This window comes from Nymphaea colorata, chromosome 6 (genome assembly GCF_008831285.2).
Source record: "Nymphaea colorata isolate Beijing-Zhang1983 chromosome 6, ASM883128v2, whole genome shotgun sequence".
Classification (NCBI taxonomy): Eukaryota; Viridiplantae; Streptophyta; class Magnoliopsida; order Nymphaeales; family Nymphaeaceae; genus Nymphaea; species Nymphaea colorata.
In genome coordinates, this window is record NC_045143.1 from 7238944 (window position 1) to 7260526 (window position 21583).

General features: G+C 37.0%; 2 protein-coding genes across 4 annotated transcripts; one reads left to right on the forward strand and one right to left on the reverse strand.

Annotated features, from left to right (window-relative positions):
• Positions 1 to 2735: 2735 nt before the first annotated feature.
• Positions 2736 to 8655, reverse strand: LOC116256705 (vacuolar protein sorting-associated protein 32 homolog 2-like). Of its 2 annotated transcripts, none has more exons than XM_031633124.2 (8): positions 8444 to 8655; positions 8190 to 8294; positions 6397 to 6496; positions 3770 to 3855; positions 3572 to 3663; positions 3353 to 3467; positions 3079 to 3274; positions 2736 to 2963 (listed from the first exon to the last, which is right to left on the reverse strand). In XM_031633124.2, the coding sequence occupies exons 2-7, from the start codon at positions 8259 to 8261 to the stop codon at positions 3083 to 3085; spliced, it is 657 nt and encodes a 218-aa protein (XP_031488984.1). In that variant the 5' UTR covers positions 8262 to 8294; positions 8444 to 8655; the 3' UTR covers positions 2736 to 2963; positions 3079 to 3082. The 2 variants fall into 2 exon arrangements, with proteins under 2 accessions (XP_031488984.1, XP_031488983.1); XM_031633123.2 differs by having other exon boundaries at positions 2736 to 2968.
• Positions 8656 to 12460: 3805 nt separating this feature from the next.
• LOC116256136 (clathrin interactor EPSIN 1) lies at positions 12461 to 21023 on the forward strand. 2 transcript variants are annotated; one of them, XM_031632369.2, is made up of 11 exons: positions 12461 to 12818; positions 12910 to 12961; positions 13392 to 13467; positions 13586 to 13659; positions 13783 to 13866; positions 14041 to 14186; positions 14273 to 14530; positions 16397 to 16578; positions 18507 to 18706; positions 19169 to 19580; positions 20627 to 21023. In XM_031632369.2, exons 1-11 carry the CDS (start codon positions 12778 to 12780, stop codon positions 20839 to 20841), a joined length of 1740 nt encoding a protein of 579 aa, XP_031488229.1. In that variant the 5' UTR covers positions 12461 to 12777; the 3' UTR covers positions 20842 to 21023. The 2 variants fall into 2 exon arrangements, with proteins under 2 accessions (XP_031488229.1, XP_031488228.1); XM_031632368.2 differs by having other exon boundaries at positions 12462 to 12818; positions 13392 to 13471; positions 13581 to 13659.
• The last annotated feature ends 560 nt before the right edge of the window (positions 21024 to 21583 follow it).

The window sequence follows — 21583 nt, forward strand, 5'->3', positions numbered from 1 at the left end:
CACATATCTCATTCACCCACTGGACGCTTCTTCCTTCTACAGCAACTTCTTTTCGTAGATGCAGACGCTTTCCTTTCCACACTGGTGTACCACATATATTGAGCTCCTGATGGTTGGATTGGTGTACCCCTTGTTCTTTTTCTCTGTTCGCCCTTCTTGGGTAGTCCTGCACAAAGTAGAATGCCTTATTGTTCTGTTGTCGAGTAATTGTGATTCGCTGCCTTCATCGCCGTTGGTAAATACATAAAAATAAGAAGATCGATTGGTTGTCTTGCTTCTCCGATTCTCCAACATAAAGTGGCGTATCAAGGTTTCACCTGTGTGAAATTAGTCTATTTTCCTTGGAGCTGAGCAGGCATTAGTTGCAGCAGTACCAAGGGTCAAGAGGCATTTTCTTTCTCTGTTTTCTTTACAGCGCCATGAAATGAAGAACAGTGAGGGGGAGAGAGAGAGGGAGAGAGAGAGATGTCATGGTGCCTGAGATTCCCGTCACCGGCAAGATCTTGCAAGCGGGGATTGAAGAGATTTGGTGTGATACCAACAAATTGATAGGCTTGGTCCCATTCGACAACTGTGTCGAGAAAAGAATCAAATCCAACCCTTTGTTTTTTCCTTTTATTTGAGGGGAAATTCGTTTTCATTCTGAAAGTGGCTCCTGAAGCTTTGCAGAGAGCCCTGCCTGGTGGGGAGGCCGCGCCCCCACACATGGGGGCTCTTGAAAGCTTTGTTCCTAAGCTCCGAAATTATACTGTTCAGAGTCTTTTTTAACCCGCATGGCCTTAGCTATCGTGGTGAAGTGGATAGCCCTTGGATCTCTTGCAAGTTGCAATAAGGTGAAGTCATGTCACAAGTTTCAACCTTACAAGTTATCGCCCATTGTCAGCAAAGCGAAAGTGGTCAAATTCTGTGTTGAGTAGGGAGAAATCATTCAGGTTCCAATCTTTGAAACGGATTGGTAGAACACTAACACGTTAGTATTCTTATTGTTGAACACCCTCTTAAATTGGATGTTCATAGACCTGCAACTTTTATATGAAAAAGACCCTCTTAAATTGGATGTTCATAGACCTGCAACTTTTATATGAAAAAGAACAAACAGGTTTTAACAGGGAGAAGGAATCCTCAACCTACAATACATAGTTTGGGCTGCTAGGTTGTATATGGTGCCATTGTGGCAGTCTGTTTGATTTTATGGAGGAAATTCTCGAGGTTTTGCCAACTAAACTCTGTCAATACATAGTAGATGATTTTGTTGTCCATGCAATACTCATATTTGTACACATGAACAGAAATCAAACCCTGTATAGACTTTAATACCAAGGTCGGTGCTTTTAATTGTGTTGCCAAATTTGAACTGTGTAATCATAATCCTTGATGAGGAGTGTAGTGTAGTTGGTCAGACTGGTGGAACGGTGAAGGTCTAGTTGTCGGTTTGATTCATGTATGTGCTGCTTCTTTGGACTCACACTTTGCTTGACAAATGTACTGCTCTCCACCCACGTTCTGAAACAACCCCAGACCCCAAAGGCAGGGGGAAGGGGAGGGGGCTTCTTCTCCCTTAGGTTCCCGAACTGTACGGCCATAATCTTTGTCATCGGAATATAGAAATCCACCCTTAAGACTTTAAGTAAATTGGTTCCATGTGCAACTAAGATCTTATAGGATTAACAAAGAGCCTTCAAATAAATTTTCGAAGCCATAAAATTTTATCCATGTGTCCAATTGAGAACATCTAAGGATATACTGCTAGGTTCTTCGATATGATGATGACCACCATTCGCAGTTGAAATTAAGAAGAAACCATACAAACATGATTTTATGATGTAAATTTCCCTGAAATTTGGCAACTTATATGGTTCCAAATCTTGTTGGTTTTTTTGCAAATGCATGCGTACATCTTTTGGAGCGTATTTGTAAACTTGCATCCACCTCTGTACACACAACCTCATCAGTCATCACCAATCAATATTAAGCATCGGTTCTTACTTTCTGAAGAAACTAGTGACTCGTCCTGCGCTCCAGAGAATTCAGTAACCGGAAACGACGCAGGACCACGTCCTGTGCTGTCATGTTACTGTTGTCTCCCATGGGGTCGGCAGATCGTCGTTCATGGTGAAAGTTAATTGGTCTCGATCCTGGCCCTGGCCCAGGACGTTTATAAGGATCATTTGTTTGCCACCAGCCTTTGATATCCACAGAACAGGTGGGAAACGGCCCGGTTCCTCATGTATGTATTTCATTCAAATCCCGACCACTTAATTCCATACATTTGAATCTCTTTCTAATTCTTTCATTCTGTTTTTTGAAGAAAGGTAGCCCATGCAGATCAACTCACAATCGTCCAATCCAGTTCATTCAGCTGATTTACATCCCTGATTCATTTGTATACACGCTCGGGCGCCAACGCTTCAAGTATAGAGGGCAAAAGTAGACGTGTAGGATGGCTATGGATATCCTTCTTCCGAGAGTCACTGCTTAGAATAATTGTATATCATCACGTAAAAATGGATTGAACTCTCCTTTCATGAAGAAAATCATCTTCCAAAAAAAAAAAATGGTTGCATATGTATTTATTTGCACATGAAAATTCGTGAAGGCTCCAAAAGCACTGTGTAACTCTTCTTAGCAACCCAAGACTAGAAAGGAACTGGAGAAAGCGCTTTACCATATATGACTGAAACGTTTAACTAAAACTGTGAACATAAAGAACAGAAAAAGAAGAAAAAGCAAGAGTCTGCACAGAAGGGAGACAAGAAGATTTTTAGTGCAATGACCAACAATCGACACAAATAAGATATTGGTACTAATAGAGGGGGCAGCATCTTTAACATTTCTGCCACCAGTTATAATAAGAATTCAAGTATTCACACACGGAAAAGTAAGCACATTAAGCTGCTCAAGCAACTTTCATTATACACTAAAATCTTTACACCAACTCTCGTCTCGATGCTCGTACCATCAGCCTATCCTTTATATCAAGAGGAAAGAAGAGTATCAAAAACTTCATTTCTGTCATCAACTGAGCTTAGACAAATACCTAATGCACATTAGTGGTTAGACATGATCATTGAATTTTACCTTCCTAGAGTGCCATCTCTGCCTGCAATGCAGCAAGCTCCTCATCTTCAGCTGTAGCTTTCTGAGGCGCAGGTCGCACTGGTTGCCTGCCAGCAGGAACATATACTGGAGCAGCAGGTGCCGTAGTTGCTGGCTGAAGCAGCTGTTCTTCCAATTCTGCTCCCTCCAGCTCCTCTAGTTCAGCTTCCAACTCATCCTGCCATGGTAAAGAATTAGCAATTCCGTCTAACAAATGCAGTCAGAGGTTAGATTTACAGAAGGGTTAGGGATTTACTTCATCAAAGTCTGCAGCAGCACCAATTGGGGCAGCCAACGCTTCCTGGATCTGCTTCATGTTTTCAGTCTGTTCATTTATTTCATCCATGGTCTTATCAACATCATCAATGTTCCTGGTCAAAAATTTATGTCGGTAAATGGTACATTGGATATCAATCAAGTTACATATTCCCAATAGTAGATTAATTAAACAATTTTCCTTAATATATAGACGTACGTTGCTTTTTGCATAGCTTTCATTGCTGCAGCCCCCGTCCTCAATGCATCTACTGTTTCTGTGGTAGCCTTTGCACCTTCTAGCATAATCATCTACACGAAGAAAGAATAAAATATGCTTGAGGCAATCCTTGAGACAATACTTATACTAGATCAGGAACCCCTCCAGAGAAAAGAAAATGACACTAAAATAACTCACTTGATCATGAATTCGGAGCTGGAAATTTCCAAGTGTCTCAATCTGTTGCTCATACATTTTTTTCCTCTTCAAACATTGTATTGCAGCTGTACATTGGAAAAGAAGAATATATATTTATGGTTGTTATGTTTGCTTCCAGCCTATTTTTCACAGTCAACATATTACAACAATCAAAAAGAATTGTGAACCTGGAGAATATAAAAAATTGTATAAAAAAATACTAATTCTCTTTATTTGAAGATGATTACAGATTTGCCTTTGTTCCCCATATCGAAAAAGTTATCCAAAAAATTATGCTAAAACTGCCATTTCATGGCAATAAACTTTTCAGACTGCATATCCGGAGACTAGAGATGTAATTAATTACACAAGCAAATATGGAGAAGCCTACAAAACAGAAAGAATCTCATTCACGCTTGGGTAATTGAGGAAGGTTAATCAACACAAACAGATTTTCACCAAACAACAAATCACACATACGCATGTGCATCCTTGATTGTACATCTCACCATTGTGATGGTAATACAGAAGAGACCAGTCAGACTCACATACTACTTGAGCCATTGACAATAACAGTCATCAGGAGTTTGGATCCTATCAAGGATAGGCTACTGCCAAAGATGAGCAAACCTTGCGAAAGGACTTGCATCATATGCAAATATGCGGCCAATAGTGGCTGGAGCTTGGATATTCACCTTACCAGAACCAATATGAGATTTCACAACTAAGTCACATGGGTACTTCAAATAAAGTGCCCATACCCGTGAGGCACAAGGGCACCTGGACAAACCTGGCTACTTTTTGGATGGAAACAAATATAAATTACTCACTTTTACTTGATTTAACTTGTTTCTAACTCAGTTTTCATTCTTTTTTACAAGTTATTGGTCATTAACATGTAGGATTTTTATTTATGTTAGTTGTTTATTTAAATCTTGCTTTCATTTTGATTTTTTTTTTGTTATTTCGCAAGACACATATATATAGCCCACCACTATATTTTCTAAAATTGTTGTGCACATACTCTCATCTCTGTATCTATATCCAAACCCGTACCCGCACCCGCACCCATGTGACTTAAATAACAGTCATTTGATCAGGCCAAACAAAATAGAAGAACATTTTATTCTTTTCTATGGGAAAAGAAAATATTTCAAGAAGAGAGAATACCATAGAATTTAGAAAAGCATGGAGCCATGAGAAGTATAATAAGTTCAAACTTTCATGCACTAGCAGGGCAGAATCCTCCTAATCCAGATCAAACTGCAGCCTTCTGTCTCTAAAGTGGCAGGGACACACCCTTGAAAGCTTTTTTGATCCTATCCAGGTCAGCCCATGCTAAGTTCTTTGAGTACCTACACACGGCATGTTTCGGGGACACCCTTGAATGCCCTTTTGGAGAGAAAACGTCATTTTGGATGGCATTTAAGGAGTGTTTAGGTGACAGTCAAAAGTGGGTTCATAGAAAACCCAATTGCGACAAAATGACGTTCCCTAAGCACACAGACTAGGTTTTCAAAACTGGTAAAAAAACTGGGCTCTCATATAGCTTGGTTTTACAACACATGGTTTTCTGAGGGTGTTCACCCAAACACAACCTTGACCCTTTTTTAATGTTTGTATCCCATAGCACATGTTTTGTTCTAATATCATATACACCTTCAAGCAGGAGGTCTACGAAATATCTGCTTCTTTCCCATAATTGTTTTTTAGATTTTCCCTCCCTTTCACTTGGATGAATACTGAATATGGAAAGCTACCTTTCTGGATCTTCAAGAGTGAAAAGTGCTATTATAAGCACTGTGTTTGGCAACAAGGATCAAGCATTGGACTTGAAAGCCTTGAAGGAAAGCATACAGAAAAGAAAAAGTTAAAATTTGAAATGCCTGGTTTGCACGAACTTTAAGGAGAATAACTAGTTTAAATAAAACAAAAAACGAAATAGAAGAAAAACTACTTGTACTAATCAAAACTATAGAGCTAGTAGTCCCTCTGCATAATGCAAGAGAATATTGCAACATGTAGGTGTTAGACCCTTACATGCTAGATCCATCAAGAATAATCTCAACTACAGAAAGTATCTACTATCTACACTGATGGTTTGCAAGGAAAATGAAAAAGAGAGAGAGAGAACAGTGTTAAATGAAAAACTGCCCTGCCTTCTTTTTCTTGCCCCTTTCCCCAACTATCAATGTGGAAACTTTCAAATTTTCAATGGTTGAGATCATTTCCAAATATGCTGCTTACGTGTTCCAGCAGTTAAGTTATTTTCATAAACATAAAGACATGGATAGATGCAAAATATATGATAATACAAGAATAAAAAAATCTTGAATATTGGCATTTTAATTTCAAAATTAGATTTTATGAGTCCAGAAAGCTAAAATCTTTAATTTAAAAAAACTTTAAAATCTAACATATACATCATTTGCATGATTTTTTTTTTAGTCCTATAAATTTTAACTTTTTGCATTTATCAACCTGGTTGGATTTATAAACAACAGCACTCGTGGGGCTTGAGAGTCAGGAGGTGTGAGGAGACAAGATAAATTGGAAGATATCATTGACCATTAATCCTTACACACACACACACACACACACACTCAAAAAATATAAACTAAACATACCTCGCTTATTCTTAGCCCTTGTAAATTCCTTTGCTCGCTCAACCTCTGCAGCAGCCTTCTTCTGAAGTACTTTCTCCTTTTTCTCAAGCATCTCCAGAGTCTATTTAATACATAAACAAGTCAGTTTCAAATCAGAATATATACTTTCCATATTCTCACAGTGCTGAACTTTCCCAACTATAAATGACTCAAAAACAATGAAGATCCAGCCGAATATATTATTCAAATTCTCACAATACTTTACTTTCCAAATATAAATGGCCAAAAGAATGAAGAACCAGCTGCAGAGAGAACATATATATCTTCACTTAAATCATCAAAATTGACCAGCTAGCACATATGTATTCAGGACATTCCCTTCATTACAAGAGCGCCCATCACAATAATTAGACACTGATTCACAGTTTCTTAATCTCATGCATAGACAGACAACAATTAGAGGAAGATAAGCAGCAAAGGATAACTAGATTGCATCCAGTGATATATTCTTTCCAGAGGAACCACCCAACTCCTGAATTATTTGACTACAAAATAAGGAGAAAACAGATAACCAGGATATGCAGAATAGTTTCTCCATTTTATAGACTTCGTACATGGAATGCCCAAACTACAAAAGAGACCTCAAAAATCCGACAAGAAGAAAGATCAAGGTCTCTGAAAAATACAACAGGAAAACGGGAAGGAAAAGCACGGATCTCAAGCATTTCAACTATAGAAACACAAATAAATACAAGCGTAATAGAAACTGGATACAATTTTTTCAAACAAAAGACAGTGAAATATAGTATGCAGAAAAATCTTCATCAGCCTGGCAAACGAGATAATGCATTCATTTATATTTTTGTTATTCAAGATAACTCCTTCGAGCACTAGGCAGACAAGAGCAAGATTGCCACATCAAAGAAAACATGTCACTCCGATGAAAAAAATCAGCAAATAAGCGCATTAATTTTGCAGGTTGGGCACTCAACCATCTTATTAATTATTATATAAATTCAAAAGGAGAAGAAGAATATTAATTTTATCTTTATTTTTAATTGGAATTTTGTATGAAAATATTAATTTGATTAAACGGTCTACTCCTGACAATTTTTTATGAACTTTTTGCAGATTCACAAGGATATAAATTTCAAGGGCACGGCCTTTTGTGGGCTTGGTGCAGGTGCACCAGCAGAGTACTAGTTGAAACTTGAAAGGGAAAGGACTGACTACTCCCATGGACCATCAGAAAGACTAACTTATGAGCTGATGATAGAATAACAAGAAAAGCCATCTAGTGTACTCAATACCCATCTGTTCGAAAAAGTATTGCATATATCAAACTTGGCCGTCTACCAGTTGAAAGAGGCGACTACGACTCCAGCCATTAGCATAGGAATCCCATTCGTGACATCAATTGATGAAAACTGCTCACGCTTTATGCGCCTCTTCCATGAGTTCTCCACCCAAATTCACCCACCTCTGATGTCCCATCTAAACCCTCAAAATAATTGGACATTGAGAATAAAGCGAAAGGGAAACGCCAAAAAAAAAAAAAAAATCTACGGTCAACCAATATATGCAAAATCATGGCCCTCACCATCTTTAACCATTAGAGCCACAATTCAACGCGATTACGAAGCCTTTACATTACAAGAGTTCACCACCATAATCCCAGTATCTTTCGTGTACCGATAAACAAAATACAACGGTAAACGAGTGACGATATGAAAACCTATACACTTTAGCAGCGTATCAAAAGAACACCAAATCAAAGAACCTAATTAATAAGTTTTCGGAAGAAAGAAACCTACCTCGTTTAACTTATCAAGAGTGGCAACTGCATTTGTCTCCTGTTTCGGCTTCCCAAATATTCTGGTAAACATGATTGCCTCCCCTCAAAACACGACGCCCTAAACCTATCAACAAGAAATCAAGAAGAATCCAAAAAGAGGATAACATATAACACCCATAGGTCCTGATTATTCTGTAATCCCCAAATCAAAAACAAAGAGAGAGGAAGAGAGAGAGGGAGAAGGAGAGAGAGAGAGAGAGAGGAAATTCAAACCCTTTATGAAGAGAATGATGAACCAGAGAGGAGAAAAAACGATCCGATCGGTGTCAAGGGATCATGCAAAGGACCGAAATCGCGAAATTAGGGCAAAAGGATCCCTGCCTTGGAGGAGAGAAGAGGCGATCGTTAATCAATCCTCCAGGATCAAGCAAGGCCTCTCTCTCTCTCTCTCTCTCACTTGAACGGAAGGAGGAGGAAGACCAGTGGGCTAAGCATCGCGTCAATTATTTTATAACATTCGACAAATAGCGGCCGGTTTTTTTCCGTATTTCCATGTTGACGCTTGATATTTGACAAAATAAACGTAACCCCATTAACTTACAAACACATGTTTTGTGAATCCAAAAGGTCCAAATATTTCTTTCGCACTTTTCATGTTAGAACTCCTTCGTGGGGGCAGTGTAAATTTAGGGCTTTTCTAGCCATATAGGGAGTTTTCAGGTTGTTTATTATGGCGTTTCATCAATAATGATGAAATACCATAAGTAATTAACAATAGGTGAATGCGATAATCAACTTTTCATAAATGATAATGATTGTCACTTGTTGTTAATTGATTATGGCATTTCACCGTCGAATCCCATAATACTAAAGTCCTCTCTCTTTGATTCTTTAGTAAATCAGCATATACTTAAAAAAACTATTTTCGCCTTGAATTTTAAAAATATTCATAAAGTACATTTTAAGTCGATACGTTTACAAAAAGCACTTTTATTAAAGAGAATGTTTCTTTGAATATTTTTTACTGTTTGCATTCAAGATGGGTTGGTGGGATAATGTTTTATGTTGTGGTATCTAGCAAGGGATCACACTTGTGAACTTTGTTTTAAATCCAGATGTTTATCTAAAATTTTTGAAAACAAGCTTTTGTAAAATACATAAAAGCTTGAGTGGCTTTCGGTAGATTCTCATTATTTTATATTGTACAATACTGGAACGGGAGCAGGTTACACGTTAAGGCGATTCGCTGAGCTTCCTGGCAAAACCCGGCCGAGCTTCCTGGCAAAATCTCGTGCCGATTTCCCTTTCTCTACTTCCGCCCAATCGAGACTCTGACCGTGCTGCCTTGGTCGTCCCCCTAGATGGCTCGATGCAGTCTCAAGCCAATCTCTACAAAACGGGTCGGGTCCGGGAGGATGGTTTGAGGCATTAGAATCAAATCGACCAACTTGAACCAATTTATCAGAGCTTACTTAGCCGTCATTGAAGATTCAGATCTACTAACCGGATCAAGGTAGGGGAATATCAACAGTGGACTCAATTGGATCGGCTGTGGTTCTGGTTTTCTACTGTGGCAGAATAGGTCGGACTGCTGGATTCTAGGTGGGTTAGGTCGGTGTGCTCGGCTATCAAGTGGGTTAAACCAGCCTAGTCAGCAAACAGTCAAAGTCTGTGTTAATTGTCGGCCAGCATGAGCTGGCCCCAACTTGCTCGGGCGCTTTCCGCGTTGAAGGCAAGTAAACTCACGCGGTGGTTAGTTGCACACCCTTAGTGGCCGACCACGACTGTTCGGGTGCTTTGGCTCTGATGCAGCTGCATGCATGCAAATAAATAATTTGCTTCAGCTTTCATGTGTGAGAAGCCAGAACATATATAAATATTCATGTCATATATACATATAAGTTAATAAATATAACGGCACTTAGATAAGAGACAAAAACCTGAACTATTAAAATTATTTATTTGACCATTTTTTTGGCAATCTAACTTTATAGTGATGATCTTGAAAACAATTTAGTATGATATGTATATTAATTTTTTTACTTCAATAATATTTTTTAATAACAAAATATGAACCGTTTTTATAACAACAAATTTTAGTAGTAGAAAGATCTTTTTCAAAAATAACTTGAACTGAAACATTATTTATAGTAAATTAGTGCTAAAATGTGACCGATGAGATCTTATACATGTGAAACTGAGCGAATGTAATCCATTCTCTTCAAGGAACAAGCCAACAGAGTCGACGTCTGTTTATAAGATCCAGTACAGGGCAATATTCTATTGAAAGTTTTAATTGTCAAATCCATGCAGTGCTAGATAGTATATCCTGCTAGCAGTTTTTTCTTCGCCAGCTCAACTGTCAATACCTATTTTAAAAAAGTTTTACCACTCATAATTTTTTAATAATTTAATGGGGTTAAATTTTAATTTTTCAAAAAAAAAATTGCGACTATGCTCAAACTTTTGTAGTGATTTAAGAGTTCTTTACCATGAAACGTAGGGGTGGGTGTCGGGCCGGGTTGGGCCTGAAGCCCGAGCCCGAGCCTGACTCGACTCGGCCAGTTTAAAAATAAATAAATATTTTTAAAAATTATAAAATAAAATTTAATAATTTAAAACATATTTTTAATAATAAAATATATATTATTAAATTTTAAAAAATGATAAAAAATATTTTTTTATTATGATCAGGCCAGATCGAGCTGGACGAGGCCCGGTTTTTCCAGCCGGTGGCCCAGGCCAAGCGAAACGTTTTCCATGATATAAAAGACAACCTTGCTTTCAATCCTTTCCGGGTAGCTGATAGATTTATAAAGAGTGAACAACCCTTTTTCATTGTCAAGTCACTTCTGCTAAAGATGATTGTATGATCTCCAAATCTAGAGCTCTTTATCGAGGTGTATGTCTCTCATTCAATTTCCAAACATGAGGAATCTGATAAATCAGAATTTTTGAATGTTGTGAGTCTTTCGTGAATCTATGCCAAATATTAAAATATAGATTTATGGAACACTCGTTCATCATACCATGTCCCGCAAGTTTCAAGAGGATTTTAATACCTTCCTTGGCCTTTTGGCTAAGTTTTAAAAAGATTATTAAATTGCCTGAAAGGCTTTTTTTATTGACAAAACTTGCATACTATACCAGTGGCAGAGTCAAAAATTTTGAACAGAAGACCATTAATTCAAAGCATTTTACACACCCTTAGAAGCACTAATATATAAAAATGTGCAAATAGTTGAAGGTATTAATACGAAATGAAATAATTTTTTTTAGGAATACGTGAGCAACTGCCCATGGAAGCCCACATGTAGCACTTCACCTGGATCATGTGATATTTTATGCAGAGGGTGTCATTTAATTTATTTCCTTCTCATCGTTTTCATTATTTTAATGGTCATTGTCATTCTTTAGTTTTAAAAGGCTGGGTGATAAAATTCTTGCTAGACAAAAAAAATTTGTGTACTTAAAATTCTATAGGCAAAAATTTGGCTTCAATTAAACAGCACATTATGGGATTCTTCAACCATAAATGGCCCTTCAGCTCGTTTTATCCATACTAATTGAGCCAGTTTACGTCTTATTAAACCATATTTATTGGATGTTCACATATTTGGATTCATGTTTGAATTGACTACCAACAAAAAGAGTCAATAATGTATTTGACTCGGATTTTTAAATCATAATCCCGAATCTGACTTTCAAGTTCACATCCAAATCCGAATATATTATGAACCAACTTTCATATATATGTATGATGTTGATTTAAAATTGAATTTATATCTAAATTCAATTAGATGTATATTTCAAACTAAATCTGAATCCAATCGAATGTCACTTCTTATGTCTCAATATGAATATGAGCCGATTTCTTAATTCAAATTTTATATCGGCCGACTCAAATTGGGGCGGTAGTAACCAATTTCATTTTGTAGCCGACTCAAGAGTGTGACATGTTTAATGTAATTAAATCAGTTTAGGAAAAAGAGAGGCTGAATAAATTGAGTTGAGAGAGATCAAAATTTACATTTCTATACAAGAAATCAGATAAAAAAAAAGGGAAAAAAAAAAAGAAAAACAGACTGAGATGTTGAGGGGCTCTATGGAACACTTTGCAAATGAAAACAAATCCCATTTTAGTGATAATTGGATGCGAATTGATTCCCAAATGTGATGAGAAATGTAAATTTGATCGTCGTATATGAAAATATTTAGATCTGGATTCGAAATTCATTTTTGGAGTTGAAATACAAATGCAAAAGCCCAAATCCAATCCCGTATCTGCTTACTCTTCCCACCAGAAGGAAGGTAAAGGCAAAGCCGTCCCAGCCGCCGTCACTCACACCGTCAGTGTTCGATTGGCAGCTTTTTAAGCCCCAGGGAAATCGTCTCCCGTCTACGGATAGAGACGGATCCCTCTCTCTCTCTCTCTCTCTCTCTCTCTCTCTTTTTATATAATTTCTGGAGATTAATATCTTGGCTTCGGTTTCGACTTCCTGCTTCGCCAGATCCAGGATCTCTTCAATTGCTCCAACTTCTTTCGGCTTCTTTTTTGTTTCAAGAAACCATACTGAGCTGATCTTCATTGGATCAAGGAGATAGCCATGGATTTCATGAAGGTTTTCGATCAGGCGATCAGGGATATGTGAGTTCTTCGTTTCCTTTTCCCTCAAACGATATGCAGATTATTGCCGTTTGTTTCAGTCTTTGATTTTCCCCCTTTCCTGGATTTGCAGAACTCGGGAGGTGAACCTAAAGGTTCTCAAGATCCCTGAAATCGAGCAGAAGGTAAATCTTGATGGCATTTTTACTCGCGTCTGTGACTCGGAACCTCTTACCTTCCGGAATCTTCTCTGTGGATCTTTTTTCTTTTCTTCTTGGTACTTGGTCTTTCGTTTTTGCAATGCGAAACCCTAGACTGATCAGTGTCTGATTTCAAGATTCCGATTCTTTGATCTTTTGCAATTGATAGTCATTCCTAGCTAGTTTTTTCGATGGCATCTGTTGTTCATCGGTCTCGGGAATGAGGCATTTCGGATGATATCAATGCGTTTTATCTTTTCTTTATTCACGTCGTGCTTTCACGGAATTATTCGACTGTTTTAGCTAGTAAGAACATGAACCACTATTTCCACAATGGTCTGTGCCGGTTGATCCTTGAATTGCTGCGTGGTTCCTTTCTTCTGTATTCTTACTAATGAAAGAAAGCGTGTCGCAGGTTCTTGATGCTACAAGCGATGAGCCGTGGGGTCCTCATGGATCTGACATGGCGGAGATTGCTCGGGCAACAAAGAGTTTGTAATTTCTGTGACCTTCTAGGCCTGATATTTGGACCATATTGTTTCTTCTTCTCTGCTTTTATAGTGCACTTTGTAAACAATCTGTCACCTGATTGGTGGTCATGCAGTACAGAGAGCGAGTTGATTATGAATGTTATTCGGTCGAGATTAAGGGAAACCGGTCGGAATTGGCGCCATGTTTACAAGGTTGAAATATCTGTTCGTGCTTGAAGTTTCGTCCTAGTTTGTGATGGTCTTCTTGAATGTCTTTCAAATTTTTGAAATTATGGGTTACAGCTATGTTATTAATTACATCTTTCACTTGATCAGGCATTGACTGTGCTGGAATATTTGATTGCACATGGTTCCGAGCGTATTGTGGATGACATTATAGAAATTACTCATCGGATCACAGTATGGTTCACAAAACATGTTACTCTTATATTTTTGGCTTCCTGTATTTGATTTTTCGTCTACTCCTTGTATTTCGCTTTCCATTTTTGGAAAAACTTCTACACAACAAATACCTCCCTGCTTTCCCTCATTTCTCTCCCTGTCTCTTTCTCATATTGTTCGTTCTCGTTCAAGTCTGTTGCAGAATTTGAGTATGTTGAGCCTAATGGAAAGGATGTGGGTATAAATGTGAGAAAGAAGGCGCAGACTGTCTTGGATCTGTTGCATAATAAGGACAAAATTCGGGAAGTTAGAGAAAAAGCGTCTGCAAATAAAGAGAAGTAGGTTTATGAATTTTTCTTATTTGTCACCTTCCTAGCGTTTACTTTGATTCAGTGTTGAGCCATGTAAATATCATGCTTTTCAGATATATTGGTTTGTCCTCAACTGGAATAACGTACAAGTCAAGTTCTTCAACTTATGGTGGAAGTGGGGTTAATTGGAGTGAGCGAGATGAAACATTTGCTGACAGTTACAAAGGCAAAGATTATAATGGATTTGGCACTGACAGCAAAGCAAGTTTTAAAGATGACTTTTATAAAGAAACTGGTGAAAAACCCGGAAGAGGCGATGGAAGCGAGACTGAATATAGCAGTTCTAGGAAGAGAACAGGAAAATATGGGAGGTAAACGTGGAAACAATTTTTGTTATGAAGTTTGGCACTGTTAGCACTTCGTTTTGTTGCATGAATGCTAATTTTAGCTGCCATAGATAGACTGTTGGTATTTTCTGTCATAGTGGGTGTAGCTGATGAATTGCCGATACTCATTAACTGAAGAAAAGCTGTTGAGAGAAGAAAAAATCAGAAGAATTAGGCATGTGATATTCAAATTTCAAACCATATTCATGGTTTAGTTATGGTTTGCATTTTCATTGTGTGCTCTTTTCTCTACTCTCTCAAGTTTTCATTGTAAATTTGTAAGTGATTGTGTAGGTTAAGCATTACTTTAAGGCATGTAAAAGTAAAATCTATTAAAATTTGAAGCATCTTATGTTAATCCATGCAAGTACTTCATTCACATTTTACCTGCATTAGAATTTTAGCAACTTTATGCATATCCGTTGTCTACAATTTAATGTTGCATTACCTTTATTGCAATCTTGATTCTAGAAATTCGGAAGCTTATGAAAAACTTCTTTATTTCTTTGATTTTAAAATGCTTTTTTCTCATGTTCTATGATACTATACAAATAATGAAGCTTTGTCATTAACCACTTCTGATACAGTTCATGATATGATGTTGCGGCACTGGTTATAGAGTTTTGGTGTCTTGACTTTTTTCCTCATGTCCAACATAAGAATCAATCATCCTTAAGGTTCCTATCCTTTTATTTTTTGGCTAAACACTAGTTCTGTGTCATTCTTAAATTGAACCCCTCTCTATTCACATTCATTTATGTCTAAGAATTGAACTTTCTTGTTGAAGAACTGATTATTCTGGGGTAAAGGAGCTCTCACAAGTCACAGGTGTCATGGAAATGGAACAGTCTCATGTTTCCACATCATGTCACAATGATTCTTAATGCATGCCATAGAGGCTAACCTCCTAGCCCGAGGAGAGATCCAATGTTAACAAACATTGTATTTCAAAGCAATGGTTTTGAAATCCATTTTACATTGAAAAACCATGGATCTCATTGAAGCTGGTTTTTGGGGAGTTAGTGGTTGGGTGCGGACTAGAGATCCAAAGTTTTCATATCTGCATGGATCTGAGATTGTAGATGCAAACATGGCCTAAGAGAAGCCTGATCAATCTAGGAACATGAAAAATATTTAAATCCTGGATAATTTTTGAAAGTACTCAAATTTTTTGTCTCTTTTTCTTGGTGAAAAATCGTTAGTCTCTTAAGTATGTTATTTTATCCTCTTATTATTTCTTGTCCACTGGTGGATTTGCCCTTCAATTCTTCATCAGTTCGAGTACTCTTTGTCATGTTTTAACTTTCATGTTATGCACAATATCATCTTTGCATGTTCATCTCACACTGATGGGAATGATAAAATTGTGGAGAAGTAGAATTATGGGCCGATAATACATGTAATTTTATTCAGCAATATTTTTTGTCAACTGGGGGTCTTGCCTTTGAATTCCTCATCAGCTCCAGTACTCTTTCTCATGCTTTAACTTTAACTTTCATTTTATAGATGATATCATCTTTGTGTGTTTCATCTCACACTGATGGGAATAATGCAATTGTGGAAAATTAGAAATTACGGGCCGAGAATACTGTAATAGTTCAGCAATATGGGAAGTGATAGAACTGTGGAATGATAGAAATCATGTGCCTAGATACATATAACGTTCCAAACCTATCTGAGTCTAACAATCATAATTTTTACATGTTATTCAGTTCCATATATATCTTGAAGTAATCAATGTAGTTTTCCAGATTGGAACATTCCATACCACTAACACTTATAGCAGAAATTCATTATTTGCATGAACTGTTGCTGTGTAGTGTGTACCATCATTATTATTATATTTTGCAGTGCCAGTAAGGAAACAGTAAAGCAGTACTCTTTGAACAAGGGCCACGGGTCTGTATCTGCTTCCCAGAATTCAAAAACATCCCAGGATTGTGTTGAGGATGACTTTGATGATTTTGATCCAAGGGGCTCTTCGAGTGTGGGTGGACAAAATGATTTTGATCCACGGGCCTCTTCTAGTGCTGGTGAGTCTGATTTGTGACTAAAAGTTTCTTGTTATTTCAGTTCATTTATCTTTGTTTATTCTTAAATTATTGTTCTCCTGCAATTGTTTTCCCTCCTTCATCAATCTTGACAGATATTGAAGCAAATCTTTTCAATCATCAACACTTATTTCTCAAGCAGGAATGCCACTTTTAAGTTTATCCATCTCTCTCTCTCTCTCTCTCTCTATATATATATATATATATATATATATATATATATATATATATATATATATATATATATATAAATAAATGAAGCTGTATCCATGTTGACATGAGTGGAAGCCATGACAAAATAATGTTTGTTATTTTTTTGGTCTATTTTTGTGTTTGTGTGTGTATATCATAGTCTCAAATATACCGATATTTTAAAAAATATGATGTTAAGCAAAAATGTAAAAAATGAAAAAAAGAAGAAATCGTAATATTTTGAAGAAAAAACATTGAAAATCAACTTATGGCGATTTTATCGCTATTTGTCGTGATTTTTCATTTTTTTTTTCATTTTTTCAAATTTTGTTTCATTGTTTTATTTCCTCTTGTCTTAGGTATTTAATGCGACCTCCTAGGTGGAATATAGTGCTAATTAGTTTATCTTTTTTATCATTTTTAGCTAGATGTTTTTTATGTCTTCTTATTAGATTTTCATTTGTTGTATTTTACCTAACAAATTTTTTATTTTTTTAAAAACCTCGCTGATAAGAACCTGAGAACGATATTTGTGGGTATTGTTTGTATATGTGCACTTGTGTGTGTCTTGTTTGTATCACCCAAATTTTTGGAAGATGCTCTATGCTGGGATTTGCACCTAGGCCTTGTAACACAGTAATATATATGGTTAATTTTATAAGTGACTTATGTCGCATGGGTATGGGTGTGGATACAGGTATGGATGCTGCGTGAAACATTTTCAAAGTACTTGGGATGGTGGGAAACTATTTCAAACTCTCAACAATAAAATCTTGTGAAAACAAACAAATATGTTAATTAAATACCAAAATAGGCCAAGAAAAAGGAAGAATACAATTTTTGCTGTGTCCAAGCCATGTCCTATATGTGCATGTGTGTTCAGCCATTCTCACAGATATAACTCCCTTCTAGGCTTGTCCTGACATAGAAACCGACTCACATATGAAATTCAGCTAAAGTGCATCACACTCAAGGGTCAAGCTATTGAGTGTAGAGACTGATTATGAGTCGTATGATCAACATGATTAATAGTTCACAAGGTGCCATGTGTAAACCCACTTAAGCCAAAGTACTAATTGTGATATACTTTTTTTGGAAAAATAATTTTACATGTGGCACTTTGTAAACCATCAATTCGGTTGATTCAGTGGTTTGTAGTCAATCCATGTAATTTCTATTTGCCTTGCGACAATCTTTCCTGGATGTGCGATCCTTGGGTCAATATCTGCTCTTCTTTTTAATTTCCTAAGACATTGAGGACGATTACCTTATGTTCATTTTTTTGGAAATTTAAAGGCTTCCCTTCTTGAAATTCAACAACATTGATGCGAAATGAATCCCGATGCTTGTACGGTATTGAGGGTAAATGAAAGGCATATCATTTCCACCCACACACACACACACACACGATTATATATATATATATATACACACCCTCACTTACACATGTACATGGACATTTCGGTTAGAGAAGTCAAGTACCGTGGCATTCAGGACAGTTTTATGCTGATTGGTTCACTAATGAAGTTGATGTATCTCTGGATGCTTGTCTTTCCCAGTGCTATGCCTGTATAATATCAATAAATGGCAGCAACGAGCTTGCTCCCAAGATCACTTTTTCTCATTTGTCATTTTGTTGACATCATTTCAGACCTCTGGTTCTCTTTGTTCTGCTATGAATTTTTTCTAATTTGCTTTTATTGTTGTCACTCTATTAGGAACGGCAACTGCAAAATCTGGGCATGATGATCTATTTAACAAAAGCCTAATTGATGATCTCATTGATATACATACCGATGTCACAGCTGAAAATATTTGCACAGGCAGCAGTGCTGTGCCTGAAGTTGATTTGTTTGCTGGTGCAAATTTTGTTTCTGCATCTTCCCACGCGGAGGCTGGATCAGATTCTCATTCTCAGGTCCGAAAATGTTTACGGTAACTTGTTAGATACAGCAACAATGGTTACCTTTTCATCCTCCTTTTTTCTCATGAGAATTTTTTTTGAAGAGTATCTTTTGTATTGGCAATACTTTATGTGCTTCGTGTCTTATGTCCCCCTCTTTCTATAGTTTTCCTACTGTTTCCCCAAATTGTCACTCTTTTTACCTTGCAGTTATAAGATTAAATGTGTATGAGAGCATAATATCTGTTTTTCTTTTCACGGGGAAAAGTGCTGATTGATAAGGGTGAGGTTTCATTGTTCTTTTCATCGTGAAAAATGCAGGACATGTATCTCTTGTTTTTCTTTTTCTCAATTGAACTGATATTCAAAGAAAAAAATATGAAGCCATTTAGCTATTTTGTTTAGTCTTGCAGAATTAAGGCCTTATAATATGTTTTCTTTTCTAACAAAGGAATCTTTCTCGCTTGGCTTATGTAGGTGGAGTGTGATCTCTTTGCTCATCAATCAGCAGCCACTGCTTCTTTTTCTCCAACAGTTGATCTTTTTGCTTCACCTGAGCCTGTTTTGCCTTCTGCTGCCAAGCTTTCTTCTGAGTCTGACAAAATGCCTATGGATGATCCATTTGCATCAGTTCCATTAAATACCTTCCAAGATTCTGATCTCTTTGGTGCCTTCACCTCTAGCATGGACGCACAAAGCAGTAATCCTCCTAAGGTGGAAACACTGCCAACAGAATCTAAAGGAAATTCCACTGATGGCCTGCAAACTCAAACTAAGAACTCCTTTAGTGAATCTAAGGCTCCACCCAAGAAGGATACCTTTCAGGTCAAGTCCAGTATCTGGGCTGATTCATTGAGTCGTGGCTTGATTGATCTCAACATATCTTCTCGTAAGTGTCACCCTTATGTTGTTAATTTGTTTGAGGGGTTTTGTCTTTTCATTGGTTTTCCTATATGTGTTGTAGCAGTATGCATGCACGTGTTCAGTTGAATTTCCGATAAAATGAAACTCAAATTGTATGTTGCTGTCAATTTAACTAGGAAGATGTCTGCCACATAGCAAGTCAGAAAAAATTTGAAATTTGTTCGAAGGTTATCTACTTCTCCCTGTATCTACAACATTTTCTGGGTCCAGTGTGCAAAAGTAATGTTTTACCTAGTGAAATCATTTTATGTAGCTTAGTTGCATTCTCTATGTTTGTGTTCATTTGGGGACTACAGTGGTTAGGTGGGGATGTGCTGCATGCAGTATCACTACAGTTAGTGTAAGCACTAAAGAAGCACCAGAGGGCTGAGGAACCAATTTTTTTCTTAGGATGAAGTTCATAATATGAAGTAGTTATTGGTGTATTTGCTAAATGTGCAGGCTGTCAAATATCCGGAGAATTAATTATGTACATCCTGTCATTTGTTATTTACTGGGTTTCAATTGTCTGAGATAATAAATCACTTGCAAACCTTGTAGTCAAAACCACACAGGCACTGTTGTCAGCTTAGAGGCATCCTGGCGCCTCAAACAAAAAGTTACTTTTTTTTTTAAATGCAACTCTAAGGATCTAATTTTTTTTGTTCTTTCTGTCTTCTAGTATGTTCTTTGAGGTGGAGGAATTTCAGGAGGTCGTCACCTGGTTTGACCTCCCTAGTACATAGCGTGCAAACAGGATAGTTGCTAAAAGTAGTGAATTTTGCATATTCCAGTTGAGTAGCAGACATTGTCACATAGGTGAAGATATTTGCCATATACGCTTGGAGTTTAGTGACATAAGTTGCAAGAAGGCTAGTTTTTTCTTTTCTCCAGTGGCCTTCTGGGATTTGTTCTGTCTTTGTTCAGTGAATTGTTCAATGCCACCATGTTCCTTATTGTCTGGGATGTGGTTAGTTTTTCTCATAAACTGGTGCTCTCGTGGTAATACTTGGCCCTTTTTTACTTGTGCAGCCAACAAGACTTCACTTGTTGATATTGGGATTGTTGGGGGGCTGAACGATGTATCAGATCAGAAAGACGAGAAGGATTGGACGCTTCCAGCATCGTTTCAGATGGGCAAAGCCATGGGAACCGGATCTGGCCTAGGCAGAGCTGGCTTTACATCAACGTCATCCTCAGATGGAAGTTTCCCTGACCTAAGCCAGCAGTTTGGAAGCTTTAAATGAGTGAGCTATTCTTTACATATTTTGTGTTTCTGTGAAATTATGTTGCCCATAATGTTCCCTTGGGATCTTTAAACCTTTCGATGTCTCATCATATCTAAATTTTATTGAAGTTGCTTGTACTGAACCTGGAGTTCTTCGGAACCTACATTTTTTATATAATGGTGAGTATGTTCTCTTTTTTATTGTGATCTTGAAGAGGTTTGATTTTGTTTTAATAATTCCCAAATGGATCCGTCAATATGAGAATGAAATGTAGTGAGAGCCTTGCCCACCTCCATCATCGTGTATTCGTCCTATTCGAAGTCAACATGGAACATTATCTTATTAATCGCCAATTTATCTCGATCACAGTGTTTGGTTAATCATTGAGTCATTGTCTATTCACAATTGACCATTTTACATTTAGTGAGGGTTCCCTTGCTCATGGGACGGACAAAAAGGGGAAACTGATGTAATGCAAAAAATTATCATAGGGAAAGAGAGAGAAAGAATAAACAACTGCTTACAGGGAAATTCTTGCTGATGTTATTAAAGGTACTTAATGTATTTAGTCAACTTTGTTAATATAAATAAAAAGTTTTAGAATCCAACTTGGGCTCATATTTATTAAGTTAATTATTTATGTTTAAGTTTTCAAATTAATTTATTTTAATATATATATATATATATATATATATATATATATATAATTCTACCAAAATTACAATTCCCTCTCTCTCTCTCTCGCTAAATGTGTATGTTC

Bases quoted from the DNA above. Each gene is read 5' to 3' on its own strand.
- LOC116256705 (XM_031633124.2), bottom strand. From the start codon at position 8,261: ATGTTTACCAGAATATTTGGGAAGCCGAAACAGGAGACAAATGCAGTT. The intron at 3,468-3,571 runs GTACGTCTATAT...ATTTTTGACCAG, and splicing joins AAAGCTATGCAAAAAGCAAC to GAACATTGATGATGTTGATA. The intron at 3,275-3,352 runs GTAAATCCCTAA...TTACCATGGCAG, and splicing joins CTGCTGCAGACTTTGATGAA to GATGAGTTGGAAGCTGAACT.
- LOC116256136 (XM_031632368.2), top strand. From the start codon at position 12,778: ATGGATTTCATGAAGGTTTTCGATCAGGCGATCAGGGATAT. The intron at 12,819-12,909 runs GTGAGTTCTTCG...CTGGATTTGCAG, and splicing joins GATCAGGCGATCAGGGATAT to AACTCGGGAGGTGAACCTAA. The intron at 14,531-16,396 runs GTAAACGTGGAA...TATATTTTGCAG, and splicing joins AGAACAGGAAAATATGGGAG to TGCCAGTAAGGAAACAGTAA.